A 21785-nucleotide genomic window follows, 5' to 3' on the forward strand; every position below is an offset into this window, starting at 1 on the left:
ATTGGTGAGAGCAAAATCCTCAACACACTGTGAACATTTTTTAATACATTGTTTGTAACGTATTTAACTAACAACCAAGTTTTTTCTCTAATGCAGGGGATGAAAGGAAACATTGGCCCACCAGGACTTTGTGGTCCAGTAAGTGTTAATAATTCTCAGATTAACATCATAGTGTCATTATTTTCTATTAAATATAGGAGTGAGCCAACTATATAAGTTACTGTAATGAATATCCCTTGGTGCCAGAATTGAGGAGTTGATTTGTTAAAGTACTAACATCAGGCTTGTGCAGATACAGAGGCTGCTGACAGATGTGGAAAAAACAACAACACAAAAGGGCTTTACTGGAAGAAGCAGCATTTTCATTCAACCTGGCTCCATAGCATCTGTATAGATTGGGTGCTTCAGCAAGGCTTTATGGTGCTTGTATCTCCAGCTGATTCAATTAGCTATTAGATAAAAGCACTGAAAAGGCCCCACTAAAACACCTGTTATATACAGCTATTGGGTGAGCCATGTCCAACTAACATGACACCTCTTCTGGGCATGTGCTGGGCTTGACATCGAGGTGCACTGAGTTAAAATAAAGTGTCATAGTTTAATTTTCAAAATAATACTTCATTTATTAATAAACCTTGCCATAAGGTTCTGGATGGAAACAAAGTTCTGCCCATTTACACATGTGATTTTTACTGATTTTTGTAGAGGTCCTATGCAATACTCTCAGAAGGAAGTTACAAGAAGTAACCTTGTAAAACACTGAATGATTTTTTCATTTAGGACTTGGAACAAAAACATGTTTCTGTTAAACTGAATAGGATGACTACCATGAAAAGGGACAATAGAAATTTAAAGTTATTTTGAATTTCAACTTCTGTCTTGTGGGGTGATATCTTTTATTAGACCAACTATGTAGTTGGGATAAATTTACACTATTTACACAATTACTTTTGAATGCTAGACATTGTTTCTCAGGTCTCCCTTTATTTGTGACCCATTATAAATATGGCTTGTAGAGCAGTGGTGATGACTGCTAGCACCTGGCCCCTGCACATAAAAGAAATCATAGAATTATAGGAAATGAAGATTGGAAGGGACCTCAGGAGGTCATCTAGTCCAACCCCCTGCTTGAAACAGGACCACCCTCAACTAGATCATCCCAGACAAGGCTTTGTCTAGCTGGGTCTTAAAAACCTCCAACCATGGAGAGTCCACAACCTCTCTGGGTAACCTGTTCCAGTGTTTTACTACCCTCCTAGTGAGAAAGTTCTTCCTAATTTCTAACCTAAACTTCCCTTACTGCAACTTGAGACCATTGCTCCTTTTTCTGCCATCTGCCACCACTGAGAACAGTCTAGCTCCATCCTCTTTTGAACCTCCCTCCAGGTAGTTGAAGGCTGCTATTAAATCCCCTCTCAGTCTTCTCTAGACTAAATAAGCCCAGTTCCCTCAGCCTCTCATCATAAGTCATGTGCCCCAGCCCCCTCAGCATTTTCATTGCCCTCCATTGGATTCTCTCCAATTTGTCCACATCCTTTCTGTGGGAGGGTGGGGGAGGGCAAAACGGGCACAGTACTCCAGATGTAGCCTTACCAGTGCTGAATAGAGGGGAATAATCACTTCCTTTGATCTGCTAGCAACACACCTACCAATGCAGCCGTTAGCCTTCTTGGCAATGAGTACACTGGTTGCTCAGATTCAGCTTATTCTCCACTGTAACCCCCAGGTCCTTTTGTGCAGAGCTGCTGCCCAGCCAGTCAGTCCCCAGCCTGTACTGGTACATGGGATTGTTCCATCGTAAGTGCAGGAATTAGCACTTGTCCCTGTTGAACGTCATGAGATTTCTTTTGGTCCAGTCCTCCAATTTGTCTAGGTCTCTCTGAATCCTAGCCCGACCCTCCAGCATATCTACTACTCCCCACAGATTGGTGTCACATGCAAACTTGCTGAGTGTGCACTCATTGCCATCTTCCAGGTTGTTGATGAAGATATTGATCAAAAGCAGCCCCAGGAGTGACCCCTGGGGTGCTCTACTTGATACCAGCTGCCAACTAGACATTGAGCCATTGATTACTATCCTCTGAGCCTGATGCTGTAGCCAGTTTTCTGTTCACCATCCAATCCATTCATCCAGCCCATACTTGCTTAGCTTGCCTGGGAGAATGTTGTAGGAGACAGTATCAAAAGACTTGCTAAAATCATGGTACACCACATCCAGCAGTTTTCTCACTGTCCACAGAGCCAGTCATCTCATCATAGAAGGTAATGAAGTTAGTCAGGGCATGACTTGCCCCTGGTGAATCCATGCTGACTGTTCCTAATCACTTTCTTCCCCTCCAAGTGCTTAGAAATGGATTCCTTGAGGATCTGCTCCATGTTTTTTCAGGGACTGAGGTGAGGCTGACTGGTCTGTAGTTCTCTGGATTCTCCTTTTTCCCTTTCTTAAACATGGACACTATATTTGCCCTTTTCCAATTAGGACATTTCCCAATCACCATGAGTTTTCAAAGATGATGGCCAGCCACTCTCCAATCACATCAGCCAACTCTCTGCACACCCTTGGGTGCCTCCTGTCCAGCATCATGAATTTGTATATGTCCAGCTGATAAATGCAAATAAATACAACCAAATGGTTTAAGGTGGCTGCTATTCAACCTGGTTTATTCACCTGGAAAATAATCTACAAAAGAAATTGCATTCTGCTCATTCATGTGCTTTAAATAAATTTTTTTAGCATTGTAGTATTAATATTTGTGGGAACCTCCATGCTTATGGTAATATATTTGCTTAATTTTCATGGTCATGTGTCCAGTTCACAAGTATAGTGCCATATTAACGCAAGTAATGCTGAAATTCACAGCACTATCTATTTTCATGTGGCCACAGCCCATTACACATACAGATAGTTGTTCATGAACAGCCAGAGATGAAGCTATTGGTCTGAAATTGATAATGTACAAACACAAGACCTCATAATGCCCTGATTACAAAAGAAAGGTCCTAGTTCCAATAGATCCCCTAAGCCAGAGACAGCCTCAGTCTTGCCTATGAAGGCTGAAATTTTATGTAGCATCAGTCAGGATCTCCAGTTCCTATCTTTTACAAGTAAGCTGAAATATCCTGACAACTGTAGCAACCTTTCTCTCTCTGTGTTACTGAAGACTTTAGAGTTAACGGGAGATATCAGGTAGCTATGAAGGCAGATGACTTGTGTCAGGTGCTTGCTATGAAGGCTGTGCTGTTCTTTTACTGTTAATTTTTTTTCTCTCTCTCTCTTGCTATCTCTGTTTTAAGACAGAGTATTATGATCTACAGCCTGGTGAAAAAGGAGATGAAGGACCCCCCGGTCTCCCAGGACCTAAAGGTCAACCTGGAGCACCAGGTGGGAACACTCTGAAAACAGAACCCTTCACCATGAGTAATCTGTGCAAAAGGCTTGATTCTGCACAACACAGGGAGGATCTGCTGTGTGTGTATGAAAACCTGAGCCTGCCTTGGTGGGAATGCAGCTGCATTGCCACCAAATTATTGCCAACAAACACTAAGACATGTGAGAGAGGAGAGAATATACCAATTGCCTCTCTTCCATGCTGAGTATCTCAATAAGACTAAGCCTAGTGCCTACCCCAGTGGTTTTCTACCTTTTTATTTGTACACCCCTAAAAAATTTCAAATGGAGGTGTGGACCCCTTTAAATTGTAAATGTGGGTATTCACATACTTTTGATTGCTCATAATCCTCTTTTGCGGACCACTTAGGCATAGTCTGTGGCCCCCCAGGGGTCCATGGACCACAGGTTGAAAACCACTGGCCTAACCTCATTTTGGTACCCTTCACACACCTTGGATTTCAGTATCCAATGCAGCAATAACAAGATCAAAACCATAACTAGTCCAATGAGAGGGCAATTATTTTATATTAAATTTTGTTATATTTTTCTCATTTCCTCATCCCATTTTATTGCCTGTCTTTCAAACTTGACAAAAGACATCAGCCTGTCTCCTAGAGTAAATTTTAATTAGTATAAAATTATATAATACTATAAAAGGAAAACACACTGCTAAAAAGGAAAATGCCAAAAGATGTGCTAGGTTTGATATTCAGGATGTATCACAATGTAATGAAAGATTTATGTGCTAAGATGGATCTTCTACAATATATTGCAGATTGTCTCATATTTATGCTCATCGGCCCTTAACTTTACTCTCTAAAGCTCAAATCTGCAAACATTTATGTATATGAGGGGTGCTGTTGAATTCAGAAGTGGTTATTTGTCTGTAGAAAATCCCTAATGTTCATATTTGGAGTTATTAGGGGTTGGGAACTAAAAGTTTGATCCTGTGAGCTTGCCCACCAAATTCAGTGGTAATTGAGGGCATTCAGTATTTTTCAGGAGTGTTCATTCCTTGGCCAAATGTAAGAGTCTGATCCTGTAACTGTTGTGCACATACTGATGTCATTGGACTTCAATGGAAACAGTATGCAATAGTAGCGAGATTGGGAAATGGCAATCTTCCTTATTTAGGCAAAATAAGCTTAACATACAGAGGCCCAAGCCATATGTAGTACTTGACATTACATCAAAATTGCTGTTCACCTATATTACATAGTCAGCTATGTAGTTCAAAACACTCCCATGGGTACTTGAACAGTGAAAGTGTGAAATATTTCATTCAGACTTTGGACATATTGCTTTTGTAGGGTCAAGAGGTCACCCAGGTGGGACAGGTAGACCAGGTATGTATTGCATAATAACATCCTAATATATTCATCTGGCTTATTTTACTTTTGTAAAATTAAGTGTGGTAAAAACTTCAGTGAACATTTTTGATGAGTGAAAATAATGTGTCTCAAGGACAAAAAATTGATGTGCGTTTAAAAGATAGAAGCAGAAGTTCTAATGTGTTACATCTTTGGTGGTTAAAGAACATATTTTTATTTATTTATTTTTTTATTTGCTCTAATATAGTCATCTGGGATCCTCAGGGTTTTTAAAAACACTTTTTCTTTTGTTAGGTATATCAAGTCCTGGCCCAAAGGGTCCTTATGGATATCCAGGGCCTAAAGGAAAGAAGGGAGAGCAAGGACAACCAGGCATCAATGTTGTAGGACCTCCAGGACTTCCTGGGTTACCAGGAACACCTGGCTCTGTAGGACCGCCAGGTCCTCCAGGACAACCAGGTACACTCTAAAACCTGTGATATTCTTTTTTTATACAGTAGGGCAGATCCTGATCTTACTTACTGGTAAAAATCCAGAGAAAAGTCAGTATCTCTGGAGTTAGCTGGTATAGCTGAGATTGCAGCCTGACTTAAATGCACATCTTTTGGAGTGTCTTTAGAAGATCTTGTTGAATGAGATTTCCAAAGAGCAATAGCTTGAATTGGCTGCTGAGGTAAGGGTGCTGTGCTCATCTCATCAACAGGTGAAGTAATGTTTGAAAGAGGCCCACCAGGAATCCCTGGAAACCCAGGCTATATGGGACCACCAGGACTTCCAGGACCTCGTGGGATGAAAGGTCAGTTATCCTTTACAATATCCTGTACAGTTTGTTTGTACAATATAATGTTCCTAAGATTAAAATCTGTTTGATTCAATTGGGAGCAACAAGATGGAAAACACTGTACTAAAAACTTCCATCAAACTGTCACAAACCCATCTGCTTGGCACCCATGGAGCCCTGAGTTTCTCTCTGCTGTCCCGCTGCTTGACCCAAGGAACAAACCACAGTTTGCCCTTTGTCCTTATACCCCATAAGCCTCAGCTCCACTGCCTTTATACTAGACCTCAGAGCTGCAGTAGGGGAATCTCTGTCAGATCCAGGTAGTTCCCCTTGGGTTGTGAAAGAATTTTAGGTCCCCCTTTCTGTAGAGAATAGCCTAGCCTGGAATATCACTCACGCTTACCACAGGCAATTGGTAAGGAGACAAAACAACAAAAGGATTTATTATACAGAAGAAAAGAATTATTCAAGCAAAACTGACCATAAGTTTGAAGACAAAACAAACAGGCGAATTTCTTACCTTTTCATCCGGCTACCACCTAACCTATGACAGTCCTGCCAGTATTTGCAGCAGTCAGCCTTCCTGCTGATCCTGCCAGACCTTCCTGCTGGAGACTTGGACTCTCCCCAAGCCTATGATAATCAAAGACCATGACTATCTACTAGATAACCCCTAAATATCTCCAAGCCAGTCCCTGCCCCCAGCCCCCAACATCAGCATTGTCCTGATTGTTCATGGGTCTCAGAATCCCCTAGAAATTTATTTCCTGCCACGGGCAACTAGAATTTGGACAGGTAATCGTCTATTACTCTGAGTTGCCTTCACTATTTGAAGGGTTGAATCTCCCATTCAAGGCAGACAAAACATTGGGTGCCTATCCCCTTCTGCCTATGTTTGGGAGTGACAATTGTTCATGGCCTAATAAAGCAATAGCAAGAGGTATTTAGCAGTTTCACCTACTCCCTTTCCTTTAAGTATACAACCCCTCAGTTCCTTTGACTAGACCAGCGGTCAGCAATGTTTTTGGGCAGAGTGCCAAAAACACCTGCAACCTCGACTTGTAAGATGTTGGCATGCCAGGTACAGACAGCAAGGGTGGCCACAAGGGCAAGGGACAGACATTAAAAAATCCTGATCCTGAATTGATTCAGTCTGTGCAGGGTAGTCTAACCTGCAGAGAGTTAGCTGGTTTGCAAGTGGATAGATGTTCGGCGCATGCCTGCATTGGCTCATGCCAGAAGCCCGGGGGTGCTAGAGCAACCCTCCCTTCCACAGGGAAGCTGAGCTGAGGAGGCGGGGTATGGCCAGGCCCCCCACAACCCTGCCCCAGCAGCTCCCTGACAGCCAGGATTCCCAGCACACAGGGAAGCCCAGTCCCAGAGGGGAACTCTTCCCCCTCCTTCCTCTCCCCCACTGCTGCGGGGCTGGGAGGGAGGCCCTGTTCAGTGCTGGGGGGCTCTTCTTGCTTCTCTTCCCCCCCTGCAGTGAAGATGCCTGGCCCCAGAGGGGGACTTTTCCCCCTGCTTCTCCCCCATCACTGTGGAGTGGGGAGTGGGGGCTCTATGGGATGCTGCCCAGCACCAGAGGGGGACTCTTTCTCTCACTCCTCCCTTTTCAGGGCAGGGGGAGGCTCTGTTCTATGCTGGAGGAATTCTTCCCCCTCCTCCTCCTCCCTCCAGAGGGACAGCGGCAGTGCAGAGCTCAGCTCTGCAGGGTGTGGATGTGAGGGAGGGTGGGGGTGTAGAGACCCCCACACTCCCCCCATGGCATGCAGCCACTGCTGCCTGGCAGCAGCAGCAGTTGGGGTCAGGGCACTCGTGCCTAGTGCAGGTGTGACTTCAGCCACTGCTGTGTGGGGGGAGGGAGTGGAGTCTGCCTTATCCCCATGGCTCTGCTCCCTGAACATGCAACTCCAGCTCTCGCAGCCAGCTGCTTCGCTGCCTCCACACTGTGCAGATCCTGGCACTCTGCTGGGAGTGGAGGGAGCCCTGTCTCTGCTTCCCCACAGAGTCCAGTGCAGGGCCTCACCTCTGCAAGTGCAGAGCTGCAGGTGTGCAATGCAGAACTACAATAAAGGCAGCTAGTGCTGTGCTGGGGGTGAGGAAGCGTACTCCTGCACAGGCTGCCCAGCTGCTTCTATCCCCAGGGCTCTGCACCATGCATCTGCAGCTCTGCACTCGCAGAGGGGAAGCCCCCTGCTGGACTCTGTGGAGAAGCAGAGGGTGGGGCTCCATCCACTCCCAGTAGAATACCAGGACCTGCATAGTGGGGAGTGGGGGAAGTAGCTGGCTCTAGTGTGGGGCTTCCCCGCTGAGAGGGCTGGAGCTGTAGGCTCAGCCTCAGGCAGCAGAGTGCGGGGATAAGGCAGGCTCAGCTCCCTCCCCCTGTGCAGCGCTGGCCGGAACCGTACCTGCGCTCGGCTCGAGCACCCTGACCCCCCTGCCTGCTGCCAGGCAGGGGGGCTGCATGCCATGGGGGGATTGTGTCATGGTGCCTACACCCCTCATCCTTCCTCTCACTGAATTCACCCACGCCCTGCCCAGCTGAGCTCTTTGCTCCCATTGCCCCTCTGGGGGGGAGAGGAGGTGGAAGAGTTACCCCCAGCATGGAACAGAGCCTCCCCCTGCCTCCCCACTCCTGCTCTGGAGCCAGGCAGCATTGGATGGAGCCCCCAGCCAGCCCTGCAGCAGTGGGAGGGAAGGGGAGGAGAAGGAAGAATCTCCATCCAGCGCCTCACAGAATCCCCCTCCACACCCTGTGGGACAACCAACCCAGCATGGCGCTGTTAAGGTGAAGGGGGCAGGGAGAAAAGCTAATTCCTCCTTCTGTCCCTTCCCTGCCAGCTCCAGGGGCCACCGCTGCAGCCCCCTCCCCTCTGCTGCCCAGCAGACAAGCTAACCCCAGCTGTGGTAGGGAAAGAGGGGAAGGAGGGAAAAATTAACTCCCTTCCTGCTCACTTTTTCTTAACGGGGCATGCCAGCTGGTGTCTCTGGTAGGGCCAGTCCCTGCTTCAGCTAGGGAACAGAAGGGTGGGGTCATCCCTGCGGCTGGAGCAGAGAGCCCTGCCCAGTCCACAGAGCATGCTGAGATGCTGGGGGAGTCTGGTTTATCTTAAACCAGCAAGGAGTCTGGGACAGCCATTGCATAAACCAGTTGAGCTAAATCAGTTAAGTCTAATACTACATTCAACCAGGTTATCTCACCGGTTTTGGCCATTTTGAAACTGGTTGGTGTGTGCTGAATGTCTGTTCTGTTACAGGTTTAAATCAGTTTCTGATCACTTAAAACGGTTTATGTGTAATGTCTGTCCCTAGCCAAGGGGCCGAATCCTTGTTGTGGCAGTACAGCCCCGGCCCCTTCTTTGATGCAGACATGCCAAGCACAATGCCTTCGTGTGTCTTGTTTTTGCTGGGGGTTGCCTCACCCTGGATTAGACCATGTTTAAAATCATACAGATATATACAGGATGCATCTATACGTGACTTTTTTACTGTGGAGCTGACTAATTAGCTCCACAGTAAACATCTCGGCATCTAAACGTGTGCCCCTTTTAGGGCACAGGGAATTTATAAATTCTGCAGCAGAGTCAAGTACTGCCCTGCTATGGAGTTTTTTTGTGCTGACCCAGCTGGCTGGGGCATGAGGGTGCTTCAGTGCTGAGGCTACCTACTGGGTAGCCCTGCACTGAGGCACCCTCATGCCCCAGCCGGCTCCTTCACAACACATTGAGTCTAGTCAGAGCAGTCCTCAGCTGACAGGCAGACCCCTGAGCCCCCTGCAAGACAGGGCTGCTCTGACCTAGCTCAATGTGCTACAGTCTAGGCACACATGTAAACGGTGCGCCTGGGAGCTTCCTGGGAGCAATAAGCTCTGAAGCAATAAGCTCTGGAGTTTATTGCTGAGCATTAATGGCATGTGTAAATGCACCCACAGACAGCAGAACATAATTCATACAGAAATAAAAGCAGCATAAACACACACAGCATAACATTGGCTTTTCAATAAGACCACACATGCCATATTAGTAAAACATAAGAAAACCTGCATAACGCTCCATGAACACCCCAAAATTTGGTGGGGTTCATGACACAAATAACAAGTTACACCACAACTTCTGAATATGGAGCAAGTCATGGAAAACACAGATGGAGCTGAACAAGTTGAGTTAGTTCGTACTGAATTCAGACCTGAGCATGGTCATTCTGCTGTTTGTCATATAAATTGCTTAGGCCTGATTCTGCTCTATCATACTTTGTTTTCATATAGCTGAAGCTGTGTTGTTATTGCAGACACTGTTCATTTCAGCTGAGTGAAAAAAATTGCTGTTTCTAGTTACACCCTCAAAGCTACTAATCAGCAGAGGTCTTTGTTTTCTCTGATTTAAAAAAATCCCCAATTTTCAGATTAAAAAAAGTAACCCCAAATCCATATTTTTCCATGACTGAAGTCAAATGCCACTATATATATATATATATATATATATATATAGCGGTGTTTCATTTTAATCACAGAAAAATGTGGATTTGGGTTTACTCTTTTTAATACGAAAATTTGGGATTTTTTTAAATCGAAGAAAACCAGTAACCCTGCTAATCAGAAATAGATGATGTGGTCAAATTAAAAGGGATTAAACAGGGTTAACTGAATCTCATGATGATTGGAGCTTCACAAACCTCTCATACATCAACTTGATGGGATGGCAAGATTAATTTGAGTTAGCAGAACTTCTCCATCGGTTTCCCTTTTCTCACTGTTCTACTATGTATATTTCCCATGCTTTGGGGCTTTGCTGGTTGCCCCCAACCTCTTTTCTGATACATGTGAGGGAGTTTTTAAATCTCCCTATAAGGCATTGGGTGTTGGCTGCAGCCAAAGCTGGGGATTGTTACTGGGGTGTGCCAATGCTTCTGCTGGGACCAAAGCCAGAGGTTCCTAGCTAAAGGATCTTGCTCCTTCAATCAGAGTCAGACTGATCTCCATACTTGGGGTCAGGAAGGAATTTTACCCCATGGTCAGATTGATATGGACTGTGGGGTTTTTTTATCTTTCTCTATAGTGGAAGGTGGGGCCCTCTAACCTGGATCTCTTGAGTTTATATTAACATATTTATATAGAAGTAGGACATTGGCTGCCATGATTCTCCTGCTTTATTTGTAGCAAGTTAGAGTGTTATGTCTTGAGTTGTGTCAAGGTTTAGGGTAGTTTTATGTAGAGTTTAGATTATGGATTGTATTGGGTGGTTTGGATAGGTATGATCCTACCTCAGGCAGGGGGTTGGACTAGAAGACCTCTGGAGGTGCCTCCCAGCCCTACTTCTCTATGATTTCACTAATGTGTGACAGCTGGGTATCAGTGAAAGTACCAAGTGGTCCCCTACCTTCAAGATATTGGAGACAGATTATGACTCTGCTGGGATTAGAAACTATTCCACCTAAATTAAATCAGAGAAAAGAGAGTCATAGACTCACAGATTTTACTCCTTCCCCATTCATAGCAGCTGTTTGGTGGATAGGACTAGAAATGAATACCACATTCCAAGACCCTCTGCATATCCCTGCTGATCACACCACAGTGGGCTGCTGCAGTCCTGCACACTTAACAAACTGCTCTTGACATTCTCTATGGTTATGTGGGCTATTGAAGAAAATTATGGCTAGAAGGTAAAGGCCTATGTGTCCTTTCTGCTTTGCAGGATTTGGCCTATAGATAGATTAAGTGCATGTTTCTTAATAAAACAGTGAAGAGATCTAAGTTACTATATCTACTTGCATACCATACCAACCCTTTTCCTAAAAATTAACCCACCAAAATGATGGTGCATGTCTAACATGGTGAATCTGATTTTTTTTTTAATTTATTTTTTTTTGCCCAGAATAGAAGCACCCCACTTTGATTCCTACTCCACCCAAAATTTAAAACCAACTGCCCAGTAGCAGTAGTGGCATTTCTATACAGGCAGCTGAGAAAGTCAGTTGACTTAATGGCTCATTGTTTTTCATTCCACAAGTGTTAACAACAATCTCTCCCTTTATAATGGTCTTGATATTCCACTAATCAAGCTAACCTTTCTTCCTGCAATTCTGCTGTCTGCTAACTACTCCTGGTCTCTTTTCTCCTATTTCATAGTCCTGCAGACAGTTTATACTACTTTTAAAAATTGTAATTCTGCCTATGAAGACCAGCGGCTACAGTTTCAGTTTTTGGCTGAGCAGGAAAAGGAGGGTGATTGAGCTAAATATTAGCTCTGTCCCTGCTCAATGCATCCATAACTCTAGAAAAATCTTCATTCTGCCTTCTGAAAAACAAGGCATGTGTCTTATTTGCAGGTATGGGGTATGCAAGAAAATTCAGAGTTTAAACTCGGTGGCCCTGTCTTTTAATTGATGTGCTGTGAGCTCTGACTCCTTTACCTGCCAAAAGGTAAAACCAGGTTTATCTAAAAGGATCTGAAATCATGCTTTGTGGTAGGTTTCCTATACAGAGTAAAAAAGAGTCTATTCCCAGCTTTTTTATACCTGCTTTGCTAGCAGATATGTTAGGCTGTTTTGTTTAGCCATCCTTCCTTTAGTAAGCATTGAGCAGGACTGATGCAAAGTACTATCAGAAGGTAATTTACTTGTGTACCAACTAATGGAGATATAACTTCATTCTAGGTGAAGATATATGTGCATGTACTGACTGCACCTATATTCCTGGACCTTCAGGACCTTCTGGTGCCCCAGGACCAGATGGTGCACCAGGAAATAGAGGTAAAATATTTTGGTGCTACAGTGTCATTGGAAAAAGCCAGTGTTTATGGACTGCCTATAGCAATATAAACCTGGTAACAATTAATCGATTGTAATGGGGTACTTTTCATATTTAAAATCAACATTTCACATGGCGTAAACTGGGAGGTTGGGTTTGGGGCCAGGTTTGTATGTCTCTCAGATTTGATGGTGGAATGTGGAGTCTCTTCAATCTTAGAAAAACATGCTGAGTCAAGAGGCAAAACCTCAGCTGCCTTCATTTCACAAGGGGTGACCTTGCCCTTCCTTGCTCTGTCTCCAGTGGACCATTAAGAAGAAACCAGCCTTGGAAGAGATTGCTGCTATCTTGAAGGACTTTTGGAAATACATGAAGGTTAATAGAGCATGAGGGCATATGAAAGTAAATAATGTTTTCAGTAGATCTACTGCTTCCTTAGGAGGAATAATGTTTTCCTAAAAAGTTTTTACTAGAAAGAATGTACTATAATTTGTCTAGGAATTTAATAATGTGGAAGAAGAAATTTTAAAATAAAAAATAAAGGAGAAATTATGCACCCATCAGTGAGCCTTTTACCCCCAGTTATTTTCTAAGGCAGTTCACAGATGTATATTTTAGGTGGTAACTCTATGTTGTATGCTGTGGCTAGAGGCTGTAAAATCTGACTTTCTTACTTTAATTTTTAACAAATTATGATGTTCCTATCACAGGTGGAGAAGGACTACCAGGCCCCAAAGGTTCTCAAGGTTCTCCAGGGACACAGGGGCCTCCAGGTCTTCAAGTAAGGTTCAGATTAAATGTCTCCTTCCTCCAGGTGTTTTACTGAATTTTAGTAAGATAAGAATTCTGGAGCACAAAGCTTATACATGCCCAATAAGCTATTTAAATAATCCGATGGTCAGCCAGCACTGAACCCTATTCTGCCCCAGCCATGCCATGACCAGTAACCTCCCTAAATGATTTAAAGCTAAAGGTTTCAAACTACACAGCAGTGGCTGCAGTACATATGTACCTAAGAACAAGAACCTCCTATGTTCTAACCTTGCTTCTGCCACTGATTTTCTCTGTGATGTTAGTCAATTCTCTGGAACACTCTAGGCTATGCCCTCAAGGTGGCATGGCATATCACCAAATCTCAGATGGAGTGCAGGGAGCTCAGCTTTGTGCTATCTCTTCAAAGGATTCCCTTTCATAGTGGAATGACTCCCTTGCCTGGGAGGGAGATCTTTTGAGGGATTTGCCTCACAGTTGGTTTAGCTCATGTCTGCAGTTAGTAGCTCCCTGCTGTTATTATGTTGTACAGTGATAATATTAGAAGCATAGTAGTGACAATATTTGGAGCATACTGGTCAATTCCTGAACCACACAAGAATCAGTTCACCAGGATCCCTGTGCTTTGACTCCAGAACATCTCCTGCAGTAGGGGCCAGTAGTGAATGGCATAGAGCCAGTGGTATCAGTGTTAGCCTTGCAGGGAGTCCCACATGGAAGAGGAAATTCCTGCCAGCTATCTGTCCTGTCACCCTCTTCATGCCATCAAAGCATTGCAAGGGATGAAGCAGGGACAAGAATCTGGATCTTTATCTTCATTTAGTTTATTCATGAGGATATAGTGTGAGTGAGATGAGAATCAGTTTCACAGTAAGAAGAAATAAAGAAAAAACTGGTTGTTTACTGATTAGTGTAATCACTGTGAAAATGATTTATCATTTAATAATAAATAATATGAACCCCTGAAGAATTACTTTAAAAGAAAACAGAAATAATTAATGGTTAGCTTTTTAATTAAGACATTTAAAAGCCTACTGGACATGACTCTAACACAGAAACCCTTAACTGCTTTGTACAGGGGTATCCAGGTCTTCCAGGAGATCAAGGGACTAAAGGGCCAAAAGGTAAACCAGGACACATTTATCCAGAAGGGCAGCAAGGTGATCAAGGTAATCCTGGAATAAGAGGATATCCAGGGAAGAAAGGTGCAGATGGATTTCATGGAAGACCTGGTAGAAAAGGCTCAAAAGGTTCTAAAGGCGAAGAGGTATTTATTTATTATATTCAATAACTTTATAATTTATGGAAAGCTGAGTAAATAAGGATATGTTGCACAAATTAAAGCACACCCTAATACCCTTAACCTACAGATGAATTTTCACAACAACAATGCATCACTGACATCAGAGGGATTACTATATTTCCTCTAGCATCAAAACCAAGCCCCATAGATTTACGTTATTGTAACTCCATCACTGTTGCTGCTGTTGTTGTGCAAAAAATGCGCTGTTGTATTTTTACTGGAAAGAATGGATTAAGATAGTCTGTGATGAGGATGATCGTTATTGTTGTTTAATAATAAAATTAAAGGTCATTGGCCTGATTCTGTTCTAACTTAAAACTATGCACATGTTGAGTAACTTGACCTAGGTGGGTGAAGTCACTCTGTTGTTAAAATGGCGTGAGATCATAATTAGATCTCATCTTCCATAACTTCTGTCTAATTATTAATAGGCACAGCGTGGTCAAAAAGGTGACAGAGGACTACCAGGACCATCCGGTAGTCCAGGTCCTTCTGGAGATATAGGTCTTCCTGGATACCTGGGATATGGACCACCAGGAATTACAGGTTCCAAAGGCATAAGAGGGACACCTGGTTTGCCGGGATTGCCTGGAGGAAATGGTTTGTAATCTCGTACCTTATCACTGTCTTGGAGGGGTAGCAGGGCAGCTCCTGCCATGCTGATTCTGACTGTGGAAGAGACTGCAGCCAAACCCCTGGGGATTCTGGGGGAGAGAGGGGACAAGGGGAGGAATTAACCCACTCCCTGCCTGTTTGCATGCAAACTGTGGAGGTGCAGCTGGGACTGGCAAACCCCAGCTGCGGTCCTTGGGGTTTGCTAGTTGGGGGAGAAGGGATGGAGGGAAGGATTAATCCCCCTCCCTGCCCCTTTGCCTCAGGGGCCATGGCAGGCCAGTGTCTGGCCATGCCCCGCCCCTGCTCTGGCTAGAGAGCAGAGGGGAGGGGCCAGTCCTGCTCTCTGGAGCAGAGAGCAGAGCCCATCCAGGGCTGTAAAGCATCTGGGATGCTGGGAGACTCTGATTTAATTTAAACCAGGAAGGATGTGGGATAGACATTGCATAAACCTGTTTGACCCAAATCAGTTAAGTCTGATACTGCATTCAACCAGGTTTATCTTAAACCAGTTTCAGCCATTTTGAAACTAGTTGATGTGCACTGAACTTATGTTCTGTTACAGGTTTAAACCTGTTCCTGATCACTTAAACCGGTTTGTGTGTAATGTCTGTCCCTAGCACTGGGGTTAGGCATTCTACAACAGCAGTCTCAATTGAGACAATAATAAAATTCCCATTGACTTCACCAGGATCAAATTTTATTTTGTTTTATTAGGAAGAATGGAGGATTGAGAATCCAGAAAGTTGTAAACACCTTGATAAAACTGGCATGTGCGATAATAAGTGAAATGCAATTTGGAAAAATGCAAAATCCGATTGAAAAGAGAGTAATAGAAAGGCCTTTTATATAGGTCAACAGACTCTGAACTCATGAGATTCTAGGAGAAAAACGATTTGGTAGAGATCACTTAAATCACCAGGTGGCTCTATGGCAATGCTTTTTTACATTTGACTTATGTTTATGCGGTAGGTTTCCCATGCCATGGATGAGATCATTTGCAAGCACCTATTGGATTGTATTCCCTAGAGATTAGATACATCTGGGAATTCTTATAGGGTACAGGATTGCTGCATTTGTTAAGAATCACAAGAAGCAATCTAAATGAGCCTCTTTTGAACCTGGCCATCAGTTTATAAAAATGTATTGTTTAAGGGATGTCGATATGTAAACCAAGAATTCTTCTTCATTAATTTGTAATTTCATGGATCCAAGACAAATATGGGATTAGCCCATGTAATTTTAGAATAAAGTCAAATCAGGAAGACACAGGACACTTTAGATCTTTCTTGGAACAGGGTTGGCCAGTTTCTACCACTGTGGCTTTAACTGATTTAAACTATCCTGGCTTTAATTGAGTTTTGACCGCTGGCTTTCTGGCTTTTTCAGTAAATGTTTTGTCAAAGGTTGGCTTATTTAGGAATATGTGGTCTGCCTATACATTACAGGTATCACACAATTAACTGGTTAATTGTACAATTACCTTAAGACCAGCTATACATGAAAAGTAGCTATCACACAATAGAAAGTTCCAACCAGCTATAAAGTTAGATCTTGAAAATGTGTACTAACTTAATAGCAGGTTGCTGTTGAGCTTTAATTTGCACCTGTAGCAGGGTCTCCCAGCCACAGGGGTGCACCATGCCCAGAGTGAAAACCCCAAGCCCTGGGGATTGTTGCTGCCTGATCCCCAAGTCTTGGGAAGGTGCAGTGGGAGCCAAGTGAGCTGCAGTCATACATTCATTAAATCTAGACTTGATCAGCTTTTCATATGGTTTCAGAACTTTGTGAGTCATTGTAAGTAGCCATTGTGGCATGCTCACTCTGTTATTGATATTGGTTGCTGATGGAGGTGCTTTGCCTTTTTGTAAAACTTGGTGATTATTTTGATTATGTTTTCTTAAATGTCATTCTTGTGTTCCTCTACAATTTTCATGTAAAACTCTCATTTTCAGAAAAGTTTTCTTGCATACCAGTTTGCTGTTCTAGGCAGTTGGAGCCTTACAGGTCCCTTATAGTTGTTAAGGTGACCTTTTTCAATGTGGTGGTTTTAGCAGCGTTTCTGAAGCCTTGTTACTCGAATAACAATATGATTCACAGAGTTCATGATGTCATTTACCAGAAGGTTCATGAAATGACAGGAACAACTACAGCTTATAAAATAGTTACGGTCTGCTGCTTCTTCTTGCTTCTTACAGTTCTTCACACGTTTTTTTCATTTTGTTTTCTTTGTCACTGACAAAACTTTTCACATTACAATTGTACTTTAATTCTACTTCGTAATAGCTTCTATAGCTGGTGTTAGACCATATTCCAGTGCGTTATAGTTACTTTCAGTCTTCGCTGATGACAGAAAAAAGGATTTGATCCACTTAACATGAAGTTGACTCTGAAAGGACTATTGTGAGTAGCTGATGAGCCATCCTGAATCAGTGTAATCTCTTATAGTCCTAGTTTCTACTGTACTCTGCTCAACTTCTTCATACCTTTAACAACAAATCACTGGCTAGGCTCTGTCTAGAAGAGGGCTCATACCCAGGCCCCAGATTACCCACCTTTCTTTTGAAATAGTGTCTCTGAGCAACTAAATGGCCCATCCCAAGAGTAAAAGTGTTTTAGCCACCTTTAGGCCTACTTCCTCTTTTTTTCTCATGTGAAGTTTTGCCTTATGCTTACTTATTTTTAGCTGAGAAACAGTCCTACCATATCTGGAGGAATTCTCATCAGATGATGCCTGTGACAATAATAGTAAAGATTAAAATAACCTGTTTCTTTGAATCAGTGATGAGCTACATCTCTTTATTTCTGATTCTGAGGTTACTTGCATTTCTGTCATTAATTCAGAATCACTGAAGTTCTAATTTTCATTCTGTTTAATTCATACTTTTGCACTATTCCTTGTGAGATTTCATTCAAAATGACTTCCTACACACTACCTTTTTACAATCTCTGGCCTCCTGTCCTAAAACTTTTCCCCCTTCATTCTTCATTCCTTCAAAGAAATGCCTTCCTTCTTCATGTTATAGCGATCTTTGCTTTGTTTGGTATTTGGCACTGTAGATAAACTGGGGAAAAAAAATCCCAAACTCAATCTACATTTAAAAAAAACTAACTAGTACAGCTAATCAGTGCTGAAACAAAGGTAGGAAACTGGAGCATATCTCCTGAGTGCAGTCCCAGAGGGGTGTAAAATAGATGTGACAGCATTTAAAAAAATGTAAGAAAAAATATATTTTGAGCATTATCTTTGCTTTTATCACTTTCTGTGCAGCTTGGGTTAGTTACAGCACTGTAGGTGAACATAATAATGATATTTTAAATTAATTAAGGCTTTATGGTTTCAGTCCAAGAATGGCTACATTAACTTATTAAATATCTTAACCTATTCTTGTTTATTTTTAAACACCTTTTCAGCATTTGAATTATCAGATTTATTCTTATTCTTAATGCTACATAAAAAATAAAAAGTATGCGAATCTATACTCCAGCTTTCCCTTATGAAGACAATACAGGTATGATGTGCAGTGCTTTACTGTCATTTTATAACAATGTTTTGGCTCCAACTGAAGATGTTGCACAAACATCTTGTTAGTCATCTTTTGTCATGACTGTAATAGCATTGTAGATGCATAAATATAATGTTTGCTAATATCGACTAATATTAACATTCATAATTAATTATTTTGTTTAGGAACCTGACAGTCAAAAGAACAGACATGGGTACTAGGCTGGGCTTCAAAGTAGAAGGAAATTGTGGGGTAAAGTTCCGTATACAATATTAAAAATACAATATTTAAGCTGGCATTAATATTCCTGTTATTAAGCACCTTGATCTGACTGTAACTTTCACTTGAAGAAATACAGCCAAGCACAAAACACTCAGTTAAATTTCATTCTTCCTCTGAACATTCATCAAACTTGAATGGATACTTTTATTTTATGCAGCATGAAAATCAATTTGTAGTTCAATCAGCTTCCAGAATAGCCAAGAACGTTCAATTACCTTATATTACTATTCAGACAGCTGAGAGAATCAACTGACTTAATGGCAAATTGTTCCTTACTCCACAAATGTTAATGATCACCTCTCTTTTTTAATGGTTTTGACATTCCACTGATCAGGCAAATCTTTCATAGGTCAATGTTGCTGTTTACTAGCTACTCCTGGTCTCTCTGCTCCTATTCCACATTCCTGCAGACTGTTTTAGCTCCTTTTTTTAAAATTATAAATGCACCCATGAATACCAGTCTTCAGCAGCAGCTAGGGTTTCAACTTTAGTTAAGCAGGAAAGGGAGGGTGAGTCAGCTGAAGATTAAGCTCTGTCCCTGCTGTATGAAGCCATAACTCTGGAAATACAATTTGCCATTCTGCCTTTCAAAAACAAGGTTTGTATTATATTTCAGGGCATGTTACTTGCAAAAAAAATATGGTATTATGACAGTTTCTATCTTTTCCACACAGCTGTGGAGCTTCAAAGCTTTGGAAAGTGATACAATATGTTTAACTGGGTAAAGGTTTCTCTGAATATATAAAATACATGTTTCTGTTTGTGTTAAAAAATGTACAGTATCATACACTCCATCCTGGAAAGTTTTCTAACCTTTGCTAACCCATTTTCTGAAGGTCCAAAAGGAGAACCTGGTACAATAAATAGAATACCTGGACCACCAGGACTTCGGGGACCTGATGGTTCACCTGGACCACCAGGAGCAAAAGGTGAGTGCTTCCCCTAAATTAAGCACATCAGTTGCACTCTAAGAAAGATTTTTACCCTAGCTTTGGCTCCTTTATGCCAGCTAAAAAGGATGAAACAGTATAAAGACACACTTAAAAGCTCTTGATGCATCTGGGAGGATCCCCCCATGTGCGGGGGCTTTGAAGAAAATCATGAGTTTGCCTCCCAAGTATCCCGTTTGAAGGGTACAATTGGAAATGAAAAGGGAATACTGTGGCATATCCACAGTATATAGCCCTACAGAAATTCTGGGCAATGCTATCCAAGGAGATACTGCGGAGACTGCTTGAATACTGTAGACAGGTCTCCATTTTGCCCAACTTGGACTCAACTAGGCCCCATTTCAGCCTTCAGAGATGCCAGCTCCTGCAGACAAGGGAGGATCACCCACCCCTACTCTCCCTAAGATGAAACGCAGAGTGGTCATTGTGGGAGACTCCCGACTGAGGGGGCAATCTGCTGCCCCAACCTCCTACCCCAGGAGGTCTGCTACTTCCCAGGGGCCTGCATCCAGGACATAGCAGAGAGGATCCCAAAAATTATTTGACCCTCCAAATACTACCCTATGCTCCTTATCCATGTGGGCATGAATTACATGGCTTGGAGCAATTCCAGCCAAGTCATGAGAGACTATAGGGCTCTGGGAGAAGGGCTTAGGGGGTTGGGGGTGCAGGTGGTCTTTTCCTTGCTCCTGGTTGTGAGTCATGGGCAGAGGAGGGAGAGACAGGTCGAGGTAGTCAACCAAAGACTGTGGTGCTGGTGTCATCATGAGGGCTTCAGCTTCCACGATCACAGTCCACTCTTTGTTGAGAGAGGCAGTGGTCTGCTGGGAAGAGACAGCCTCCACCTCACTTCACTGTGGAGGAGGCTCTTCTCAGCCAGACTGGCTGACCTACTTGACCAGGTTTTAAACTAAGCTCGCCGGAGGTTGGGTGGATTACCGCCACTGCAAGCCCACTGGGCTGTCACAACCCAGTGATTTTGGTGCCTCGGCACGGTGGAATTTTCCCGCCACATGAGAGCCTCTTGCAAAAGTAGAGGCTTTCTGTTGCTGCAGAAAACCCCCGGTGCAAGAGAGTTTCCGCCATTCGAATGCAAATTTGTGTCCCGCTATTGGCCAGTTCTAAATTATGCACACGTGGCGGCTAGTGATTGGCTTGCTGGCTGTTTAAAAATTAGCGCGACTTCCACCCAAGTCAGAGAACTTTGAGCATGCTGCAGAGTGCTTCTGAAGAGATCTGACTCGTGGCTGAGCTGATCGATAGACTGATCACCTATCGATTCGTCTCCCCATCGCCGAGCACAATCCCAGACGTATCCCTTTCCCTGCCGGCCCGATTTGTAGACGGACGTGCTGGCCTGAGCCCTGCCAGCTGGAACAACTAGCGTAGTTGTTCAGATGACCAGACCGTTTTTGTCGCAACAGCAAGCGACGTAAGTAAAGTTTTACAACCATAAAGCTTTCTCGGCCTCTCTATTCACCAGCCCACCCCGACGAACGAGTAATTATTGAATCACCTCGAGTCGGCTTTGGCTGTCCGAGACATGGCGACGAGGATGGGATTAAAGGGCACGGTGATGGAGAAGAACCTAATCAGGTGCTGCCCCTGGTGCACCAGGACCCGCCACGTAGAGAATGCCAACGATCTATGGGCGCATATCGCTTACCACCAGGCGGTGAAAGGGGATGGAAGAAATATTGATGGTTTCTTCTCCGTAAAGAGAGAAGAAGCCATAGTGAAGGAATGGAGAACTAAGCTGTCCCTTGGGGAGTTCAGATGTATAATGGGGAGCGACCGGGTCTATTATCGACCCCCGGAGGAAACTTCGACCATATCCCTAGCCGGGGTAAAAGCGCGGAAGGCAGAGAAGCTGACCCCAGCTCAAGAGTTCACTCAATGCATTCGATACTTAAGGGAAGGAGGGGAACCCACCCCCATGAACTGGTTTAACTCTCCAGATTTGGTGCCGGAGTCGCGGGGCCATGAGCTCCTCGTTCAGCTCCGGGAGGATTTGGAAACTAAGGGCCGTCATGTGCCGAGATGGGGTATGACCAAATGGAAGAAGGGAAAAATGATAAATGTGCTGTTCCGTACAGTAGCGGGTCTACTA

At 43.5% G+C, this 21785-nt stretch overlaps 1 protein-coding gene across 7 annotated transcripts in view; it reads left to right on the forward strand.

Moving 5' to 3' along the window:
• Positions 1 to 21785, forward strand: part of COL4A3 (collagen type IV alpha 3 chain) — a 112761-nt gene that overhangs the window by 38624 nt on the left and 52352 nt on the right. For all 7 annotated transcript variants that reach the window (XM_059730955.1, XM_059730958.1, XM_059730959.1 and 4 more), the window contains 10 exons: positions 97 to 138; positions 3295 to 3382; positions 4702 to 4737; positions 5017 to 5181; positions 5426 to 5518; positions 12158 to 12253; positions 12962 to 13032; positions 14101 to 14289; positions 14757 to 14925; positions 19562 to 19654. In XM_059730955.1, the coding sequence (XP_059586938.1) occupies positions 97 to 138; positions 3295 to 3382; positions 4702 to 4737; positions 5017 to 5181; positions 5426 to 5518; positions 12158 to 12253; positions 12962 to 13032; positions 14101 to 14289; positions 14757 to 14925; positions 19562 to 19654 (1042 nt within the window). The remainder of the gene's footprint in view (positions 1 to 96; positions 139 to 3294; positions 3383 to 4701; positions 4738 to 5016; positions 5182 to 5425; positions 5519 to 12157; positions 12254 to 12961; positions 13033 to 14100; positions 14290 to 14756; positions 14926 to 19561; positions 19655 to 21785) is intronic.

The sequence above is a fragment of the Alligator mississippiensis genome, chromosome 7 (genome assembly GCF_030867095.1).
Source record: "Alligator mississippiensis isolate rAllMis1 chromosome 7, rAllMis1, whole genome shotgun sequence".
In the NCBI taxonomy this organism is placed as follows: domain Eukaryota; kingdom Metazoa; phylum Chordata; order Crocodylia; family Alligatoridae; genus Alligator; species Alligator mississippiensis.